The sequence below is a fragment of the Sinocyclocheilus rhinocerous genome, unplaced genomic scaffold (genome assembly GCF_001515625.1).
Source record: "Sinocyclocheilus rhinocerous isolate Xijiao unplaced genomic scaffold, SAMN03320098_v1.1 scaffold450, whole genome shotgun sequence".
NCBI classification, from domain to species: Eukaryota; Metazoa; Chordata; class Actinopteri; order Cypriniformes; family Cyprinidae; genus Sinocyclocheilus; species Sinocyclocheilus rhinocerous.
In genome coordinates this window covers 722,204-732,375 of record NW_015653457.1, presented here as the reverse complement: position 1 = coordinate 732,375, position 10,172 = coordinate 722,204, and the positions used below count along the sequence as shown (strand labels likewise).

Here is a 10,172-nt window from a genome sequence, read left to right as displayed (position 1 = left end):
TGAAGCACAGCTCAAACAGAAGTCACTTTCAAACCAAGCAGATTTATGTTCAACGCGGAGAATTCGCGGCAAAATCTGTGGAAATCTTTCGCCCTCGAAGTTAAATAGTTAACTTGGAACTTTTTTTTCTCGCTTAGGTATTTTAAAGTAGCATTTTGCTTACTTGGAGGTTTACTTGTCATGTTAAGCTCGAAGATCTGTCACTTAGTTGTATTAGTGTGAAAACAGTTATTTATAGCTTGTGTCTTGGGAAATCATCAATGGTGTCACAGTACACTTCCGACATTCACCCTAAGTAGACTTAGGTGCGCCAGTGCCAAATGCACAGCCAGGACTTGAACTTGTGAAATGCTTTTTAATGCAACATCATGCTGTATTTAGCAAACAGTGATGTAAGAAGCATCACTTTAAGTTAGACTGGTATAGTGCTGATAAGCTGTGAGATGCATACGTTATGCACTCAGCTTGTAACACTCCAAAGAGAAAGGAAAACTTGAAATCGCATCATATGACCTCTTTAAGTTGTTTTCAAGAGGTGAAGTTCAATGCTCCCTTTGAATGTTTTTCTTTCTTTCTTTCTTTTTCTAAGCACTAAAATATCATAACTGATGTGTACACTTTGGGTTTGTGAGTTTTAGACTTTGTACATGAAGCTTTGATTCTTAGAGGGGATTTTTAGCTTTAGCCCTGTGAGTCAACAGTTTTGCTCTCTGTTTGTACCTCTGGGATATTTATGAGATGACTTTGACAATGTCGGCCAAACATGAAACTCAGCACTTAAGCCTAAGTGTGAGTGTATTGTTATGTGCTATAGCAGTTCTGCTGCATGTAACTGAATGAATAAGTGTGTTGAACTTTTCAACTAGCCTTTGGCAAAAACGTACAGAGATTATACATTTTCCTCACAGTTTATGCATGCGTGTCATGAACCCACTCACATGCATGCGTGCAGCACTCACACACACCATCCAAGATATCCAAATCCTATATAGACAGTTATTTTGAGTTTAGTTAGTTGTGACAGATTGGGAATGGACTGCATTTCCAAGAGGTACAGTACTGCAACCAGCAGTTATATGACCAAACCAAAGAAAAAAGATAGGCCATCAGACCCTTAATATGATTGAAATTATTCAGAAAAAAGCAAAATAAAACCAATTAAAAATAAACCTAAAGCAAGATAAACCTATATAAATACCAGTAACTGAGCTGCCTCTCTGACTATTGTCTACTTCGATTTCTAAGGCAGCATCCTAACTGTCATAGTTGTCATAGAGTCATATAATCGATCGATTTGAAACACTATATAGGCAACAACTCTGAGCGCTGAGTATTTTTCATATATTAGTATTATACTATTTTAACAATATTTTTTGGTATTGAATGAAACACAATATTTTTATTTACAAGTATTTTATTTTACTAAGCTCTTCACAATGCAGTTAATGTTTTTGAATTAATTGTCTTATGTTCACCAAGACTGAATTTATTTGATTAAAAATTCAGCAAAATCTGTTATATTGTAAAATATTATTACAATTTTAAGTAACATTTGTTCATTTTAATATCAGACTACTTTTAGATTACTTTTAGATTACTTTTGACCTAACTCATTTATCACTTGGATTTAAATGGGATAATCTTGTACCATATTGATATAAAAATACAAAGAGTAGGAAAATATATTCCATTCATTGTTATTAACAAAATAAAGTGCATAAAACATTACATTATGTCTAGGTTTCCCAAACTGGGGTTCGTAAAGGAACTGCAGGGGGTTTGTGAGTTTAATGAAAAGCTAATGATTCATTCAAATATAAAAGTCAAATTAAAATAAATAATTATAAAATAACAACAATCAAAATAAAAGACTTACTAAAAAAATGAAATATTTTATTTGTTTACCTGCATGTCATGTGACCATTAACCAAAGTCAGAGATTTGTGAACATGCAGATTTGTTTGTTGAGAAATCTCAGGGGGGTACTTCGGGGGGTAAGTTCATGTAAACTTAGTCAGAATATATTATAAGGAAATAAAACACAGCAAACGGATCTAACACATTCACATACTCTCTCTTTCTCACACATGCTTTTCACATACTACTCAGTGCCTTATCTGCACAATCACACGCACACACTTTCCCACGCATCTAAACACAGCTAGTTACATCTCTGGAGTGTTTCCCCCTGCTCCTGTACTCGGTTGTAACACCAGATCCAACAGAATATCTCTCATCAGATCGCATATAAATAATTATGAACAGTAATTATTAAAATTGATGGGGTTTGGAATTGGTCAAATGTGCTTGCTAATAAGTTAATTGTTTATGCTTTAATGTTTTGGTAATTTTGTAGCTATATTGTAGTTTGCTATTGTAATGTATATATTAATTTATTGAGTACTATGTTGTGTATTATATAATATGAACGCTCTTGCTTACAGCACTGATTTGAGTTTTCCAGTAAAAGGTTTGCAGCAGGTGTGTGTGTGGCAGCAGCAGGACTTCACCAAGGCGTCAGAGAACAGCTGTGTTTGTTCACACTCCTTCAGAGCATGTGAGAGAGGCACGGGTGATACGGCATCCTGTATGTTTGTGTGATCCCGCTAAATGATTGTACGCACCGTCCATAAGCACACAGATGATGATGATGACATGGCCAGCATTACGGACCCCCTCCCACCCCAGCCTGTGACCTCAGGGTTACCTTCGTTCCCACAGATCCAATGTACATGTCCTCGTCACTTGCCATGGGAACACACAGGCTTTATCTCTAGCCCCTCCTGCTGCCTGTCAGTAGCGAAGAGTGTAAAGGCCTCTTGAGTAAATATTTTATCTTCAGGTCTGAAATCAGTTTGGTTTCTACTGGTTCTGCTTTGATCAGATTTCATATATATTTTATTTTTATATTAGCATTCATATCTATTTATAAACACACAAGCACACACAAATACACACAATACTCTCAGATCCAACAAAAAAAAACCTGAATAGCTAAAACATAACTCAGGTCTCAGCAGGCATGATATATATGAAACAGGGTTTTAGATGTTTTAGCATTTGAACTTTAGTGTGCACTTCACACCTTCTTTGAACCTTCTTTGAAGTGTTTGTGTTGACATACTGGTTTAATCAAAGAAATTAATGAAGATCTTTGTGTGATTTTTTTAAAGCTTGATCTTTTGAAGGCTTGGGTGTGATTCAAAAACAACACTGTGTTTTGCTTCTGATGCTTGTTTGTGGTCGAAAAAAAAAAAAAAAACGTTTACAAGGAGTCATAACAGAGGCGCCGGTTGTTTACGAAAGCAAAATTGCTTTTGTCAGATGTAAAATATAAAAGTGACACGGAAAAGTTCAAAGGTCCAAATTTTAAACTTTTGTGCCTAAGTTAGTGAGCGGGAGAAATGAAAATGTTTCTCAAGACCAGATTTTTTTCTCTCTCTCACTGGTTTCTTGGGAAATATTTTCCAAGACTCATTTCTTTTTGAAAGTTGATGATATTATCCAACAAGGGTTCATTCCAATTTGAGACCAGATTAAAGGAGGAAATAAACTTACATAAATATAAATAGTAGAAAGTCATTGCAGTGTGTGTGTGTTTTTGGCATGTAAGATTCAAATGTATGATAGAATTGGTGTCATTTTATTAGTAATTTAAAATACTTGATCTTGGCAAACAGCTTCGGAGTTTTTGCTCTTTTCCATTCAAGTAGCCTACTGTATACAACTTGCACCAATGTCATGTATGAAAAATAACCTTTCAGTTAAACCTATTAAAAGCTTCAAGTAATCAGTGCTCTATTGTGGTCCATTCATTTAATTCATTACCAATATGTAACTACAGTATTTGAATTGTGAACAAATATTGTGAAATAATTCATAACAGTCACCAGCAGGGTGCAGCATTTATACATGAATACCTAAAGACATGACGTTTGGTCAAAGTAAACCTCTTTAAGCATCGGAGGTTTTAAAATACCAACATTTTCATACATGTCATGTCAACTTGGTGTGTAGGACAAATTCCTATGTAAATCATTAGTAAACCACGCTGAAAATCGTTATGCTGGTGTGTCATAAATGAGGCCCATTGCATGTTGCGTTAATGTTTATAATTTGTGACCACTTGATGGAGCTATATGTCTTCAGAAAAGGATCAGCGCATTGTTGAGGTAGCCTGTGCAGCCTAGTCTTCAGGGTGCTGCAAGCATGAGTAGCCCACTAAAACCAGAAATTAGGTGGTTTTGCCATTCTATTTTAGGCTTCAATATTCATAAAGATTGTGTTAATTTGTAGATTTTATTATGATAAAATGTGCAAGAATCATAAACCTTTATTGGTCACAGAGCTTATTTTTGTAAGGTGATGAACTTCTAGGTTGGCCTACCGCCCACTCAAACAGGAAGTTTTCTGCCCAGAACTATTAGTTACTTATTAGAAGAAATATATAATATTACAATGCTCAGAAATGTGGAACCATGTGAGAGTTCATTTTACCAGCTGTGTACCTTAATTGTAAATGTAACCTAATTCATAATTTTTTAACTTGGTGTATCCTAATTTACATAATATACATTATGAGAGGCTACAATTGAAAGTGCATTTCCTTATAGAAATCTAGAGTTTTAGCAAAAGCAACTTACAAATGTAGAACATCATAAGCAGTTTGTCAAATCTCAGTGGCTTTTGTGCACGCTCGCTTTCTTTATCAGCTAATGTTACCACAACAATGTTCCCCATATGGCTGTTGTCTTCCTAAAGTGTTTAAAAAATGCAATAAATGCATGGCCGAGATCACGTTTAAGAATATGAACCCTAAAGAATATGAAAATGCATTTATACGTTTAAATAATTTTTACTTGTTCAGTTTCAGTAAACACTCTTTTTAGACTGGTGGTGAAGCACTTCTGAGTTAAAGTAAGTTTTCACAGAACATTGAACTTTGATCTAGGAAAACTTTTCCCCCAGCAATACTTAGAGTACATCAGTTAAAATAACCCATGAAACAATAAAAATGAAAAAATATATATATATATATTTTTTAATGCATATAAACCAAACCTTTGTATATTGTAAATGAATAAATTGTATAAAATTGCTAAGTATACATGACACCAGTTGACAACCTGCCCCAAAATTAATTTATAAAAAATAACCTTTCGGTTAAAATTGTTATTATATGGAATTTACGTTTGTGTATTTACAGTATATACTTTCATGTTAATTCCATATAACTATACATTTAAACTTAAAAGTTGTAAAATAGCATATGAAAGGTTGTACATATATGTTATTGTAATATTGCGCAACCTTCCGCTTGTTTCAGACAGAACATTTTTCTATGTAAGCAAACGATGATGACTTCTTTGACATTTGCATCTCGAGCGTGAGTGCTGCATTTTTAAAACCTCGTTTCCTGTTAAAAGAAGTTTAACTTTAAAAGCATGTTTCGAGACACTGCATTCTGCGTGAGTGGCTCCTCAAACGATCCCTTCACCCCATCAAAATAGTGTCAACAGGTCCACATGCATATGTCATAGTCCCAGTTTCAGCTGTCAAACTTTTAAAATTGTTCATTTACTGAAGTCTTAAGACTTAAACCATGTTTCCTGTCTTTTAAAACAGAAATCTGTTTCTCCTTTTTGTTTGTTTGTGCTTTTATGTGGGCCTCTTTACATCCTTCCAAATGTCTATTAGCTGCTGTGGGGATCCCAGGATTGTTGTAATAACTCTGAGAAAATCCTCTCGCTTATATTGTTCCAGATAGGCTCTAAACTGTGAAGGGTCTGGGGGAGATGAGGGTGCAATGCCTAACTGTTTCAGACAAGCGCCCACATATGCGTCCTCAATGTTAAAGGGCTTTATGACCTTGGAAGCCTCAACTATTTTTTCTGGCAGGTCATTGGAGAAAACATATCCCATTCCAAGCAGGTACGTGGGGTATTTTGGTTCAGGGTACAGTTCCTCTGCCACGTACCATTTTGAGTTTTTGTCTCTGACGACAGGCCGGTCCCACATCAAATAGCCTGTAATGTAGTTCTGTCTGGGTGTGTTGGGTGCCAATAGCAGGCTCATCAGGTTCTCCAGGCCTATGTACATGTCAGAATCAACCTTCATAGCATAAGCTGCTTGAGAACAACGAGTGGCCAACCAGTCCATGATCACCATGGTCTTTATGGTCAGATTGAAGTAGGAGTCCACAAAGTTGCTCTGCACTAAATCTCTGTGTTGTCGGCTCTCTTCCTCCAGCTGCTGTTGAGCTTCAGGTCCTCCAGTCAAACCCACCAAGAACAGAGTCAGCACTGCTTTTCCCTGGACTGAGCTTTCATGCCCCCATGTGCTCCGGATGGCATTACGAGCATCTACCTGATGAGGGGCCACAGGGACCATCAAGACCAGGAACGGATTCTGACTACATTTATCAGGTTCATCCAGAATGAAATGATAGTTGAGTGGGTGAGCCACATGATAATAGATAGGAATGTCTGTGGTTTGTGCAACAGTTGTACCTCTTGGTTGGATTTGTTGATTGGGCAAAAGTGAAAATAATAATTCCTTTTGAATATGATCAGCCAAAGTGCTGTTAATTACCTTATAATGAGTCCAATTCATGACTTTAATCAACCAGGTTTGAGTGAACGCAGTTGTCTCGAAAGAGAAATCAGAGACATAAACAACGGCAGACAATAAAAATGCTGATGTGAGCAACAGAATAAATGTTTTTTTAATGTGATGCATACACGGACCTTTAGCCAAACTGCAGAGGAAAAAAGAGAAACAGATCAAAAAAATGAATCTCTCAGTGAAACCACAGTTGTAATGTTTTTATTATTATTATTAAAATAATATATATAATAAATAATATATAATATAAATATAATTTATTACAAAAATATCCCATATTTTTAACTAGTCAGATAGCCTACTGATTTTCATGAACTTTTAAGTAGGCCTACACCTGCTTCATTTTCGCACGAACATCAATCAAAGAGAGCTTGTAGTTCAGTTCAGTAAGTCAGATGTAGTCTAAGCGCTTTGACTGATTCAGTGAGTTTATTCAGTGAAAGATTCGTCGGTGTGATTCAAATCGGTATGGATTTCCGAATCACGGGCTGGAGGACGGAGTGAGAAAACGCTGAAGCATTATGAGTGAAGCATCACGTCAGTCTTTTTGAACGATTCATAAAAGAAACCGGATGATAAGAGTAATTTGTAAATTTTAGGCGAGAAATTCTCATATGGATTAGTTTTGCCGCCATTCTGAAGTAGGCATCACGTTATTATTCGACGTTAGGGAAGAGTAGTCGTCATATTCGAAAGCGACGCGTTTGGCGTCGTATAGATGGATAAAAAATTATATTACGTTCATGATTTTGAATTGCATAGCCTACATATGAATGAAAACGGTCGAGAATCAAGTTATTCATCAAATGCAGTACATATTTTGACAGTACGGCATTTCGAACGCGGAAAGTGCAGTATTTATGTAATGTGTTCCAGAGGATCAGTGTTTAACAAGGTAACATGAATCAAGATCTTATCTATGCTTGCAGGTGATTTGCGTTCGTGTTTAATTTCCTTGTAAAGTTACCAACCAACTTGACATATATTTAAGATACAATTACAATGCAATTCTTACCATGATAAAACATGCGACTTACATACAACATACACTGTTCTATGTATATGTTTTTTTTTTAAATTAAAATTCATTATTTTATTTTTTTAAATGTAAAATTAAATTAAATTTGACTACCAGGAATGCAGTTTTAGTTATGAAGTCTCAACTCACAATGTTACTTTGTTCCCTGCTTTAGTAATAACTTTCCTCTTCCTCTATATCACCTTTCATTTATCTTCCAGCTTCCCTTTTTATCACAGACTGAAAGACACTGAACAAAAACACTGATATATATGTGTGTATATATATATATATATATATATATATATATATATGCAGATATGTTCAGTATTATTGGATTTCAGCCAGTTTAATTTCCAAGCCCAAGAAGTTACTCTACTATAAGTTTATAATAAGACTTTGTATGTAAACATAAAGCAAAAATAATAAAAGGACAAATTTGCTTACCTGTGACAAATGTTTTTAGTAGCCATTCTGGTGAGTTCGCCAATTACCTTAATGCTTCACGTATTCCCTCCTGAAATGCCTGTCTCATTCCTAGTAACTGGTTAAGTAGGGGTGGAGCTGAGAAGCAAACTGTTTGGGAACATCGTCTCTAAGGTATTGTCCTCATTATGTGGGGGTTGGTTTGTTGCAGTGAGTAACATAATAGCTACACACACTTGACAACTCTCGGAAGATTTTAGCATTTGTTAATGTTAATGTACATTTGTTAATGTATTTGGTCTTGGCGGAATAGATCTGCTACGCTGCTGCTGCTGTTGGTTATTTCTGTTTTTTTAGATTATTGCTGCTGCTGCAAAGCAAGTACAGGAAATTGCTATTGCCAATACATATTCAAGAATTGCATATAAAATAACCCGTAGCAGATCTATACAGGTGGAGCTGGGGAAGGTGAAGGGTTTCAGAGGATCTCTGAAAGCGTGCTGCAAAATGCTCTAGTGAATGCTAACCAGCCATTTAAATGTAAAGCAGCAAGCTCATCGGCTGCATATGCAACATGAACAATCAGCTTGTGCCAAGTAGTGTAACGCTAACTGGGTAATAAATAGGTACTAACCCTGAAGCTACCCCTAAACCTAACCTCATCCCATATAGTTACCTTTTACTACCAGTACTTCCTTGGGTAAGTACACCTACTGTAATATAAAGTGCAACCCAAAATGTGCTTAAATGATGCTGGCACATCTCCAGGGATCCTGGTGTATTTGGTTTGTTTATAGTGGTTTGTTTATTCTGATGTCTGGTGCTTTGTTCATCGCCAGTTTCACTCTGTGCTGTCGCTTTTGTTCATGTAGGCTTTACCGTCTTCTCACATGGTGATGTGCACAAGTAGAAACAATGTTGTCAAACTTGTATTTCTGGTTGTTTTTTAGGCCACTGCCTGAGACAGTACTGCAAACAGATGATTACTTGAATGTATGTTCCCAATACACAGTTTTTATTTATTTATTTTTTATTGTTGTTGTTGTAGCAGTGCACATACTGTAGTATTTTTCCCATAAGAGCAGACACAGCCATTTGTGAATTTAATGTGTATGGCTTCTGGTCTCATCCACTTCCAGCCATTTTTACAGTAGCTGTACAAAACAGCTCATTTTGCTACTTGATATTGCAGACTGATGTTTCTTATCATATTATTTTAATGTATTGTCTTAATTATAAACACACCGATTTGTAGCGCAAACTGTTTTAACGTTTACTGCAGTGCGCTTTGTTATTCTTCTTGTTATTTCGCTACAGCGGCTATGAAGCGGAAGTCTGGCACACTCACAGAAAACAGCTTACTTCCGCATTGAAAAATAAAGTGGATAGTTTAAACACATACTTTGGTTTTACCGTTAGTTTTGATTATATGATTTAGAAGGAACAGAGGTGCATATAAATGTTATACATGTAAACATACACAAGCGAGCAATGGTGGCAACCAGTTATGCTGCAAAATTATTGTTTTTTTTTTTGTTTTGTTTTTTTTCTTACCAAAATTGATTAGCATGTTTGCAAAACGATCATCGAGCCACGTGGTCTCTTTCGCCAGCACTCTTTGATGTTATATTAAGAATTCACTTGAACCATTGTATTTCCATTCTATAATTCCATTGTTTTGGATTCACGCAACCTCATATTCATCTAGACAAATTATTTTGTGTTCCATAGAAGAAAGAAAGTCATACAGGTTGGAAACGACATGGGTGAGTAAATGATAACAGAACTTAAATTTTTGGGTGAACTAATGCTTTAAAACATGATTAATATTTTCATAATAATCATAATAAACTGGGGGTGGGGGGTGGGAAGTGGTTTAGGTATCAGTGTTTTGTTACAAACTCTAATTTGCTACCATACTGCAGCAGATAATGCTGATGTTAAAAAACCGGAGCAACAGCCCTGATAGCTGCTAGTCACATTATTGTACTGAATAAACTGACAGCTAAAAATTAATTATAGATGATTTCCTTATAACAAAGCGATATGAAATGCAAGCAAGATAAAATGAACAGGAATAACCAGATGGGACTGTTTAATATCT

At 35.7% G+C, this 10,172-nt stretch overlaps 1 protein-coding gene across 1 annotated transcript; it reads right to left on the bottom strand.

Moving 5' to 3' along the window:
- Positions 1 to 5,402: 5,402 nt before the first annotated feature.
- LOC107715742 (beta-1,3-galactosyltransferase 1-like) lies at positions 5,403 to 8,143 on the bottom strand. Its single transcript, XM_016521931.1, has 2 exons — positions 8,090 to 8,143; positions 5,403 to 6,757 (listed from the first exon to the last, which is right to left on the bottom strand). Exons 1-2 carry the CDS (start codon positions 8,113 to 8,115, stop codon positions 5,659 to 5,661), a joined length of 1,125 nt encoding a protein of 374 aa, XP_016377417.1. The 5' UTR covers positions 8,116 to 8,143; the 3' UTR covers positions 5,403 to 5,658.
- Positions 8,144 to 10,172: the final 2,029 nt, after the last annotated feature.

Excerpts from the sequence above, each read along its gene's own strand:
- LOC107715742 (XM_016521931.1), bottom strand. The coding sequence starts at position 8,115 with ATGGCTACTAAAAACATTTGTCACAG. Across the intron at positions 6,758-8,089 it reads ACTAAAAACATTTGTCACAG|TTTGGCTAAAGGTCCGTGTA; the intron begins GTAAGCAAATTT and ends TTTCCTCTGCAG.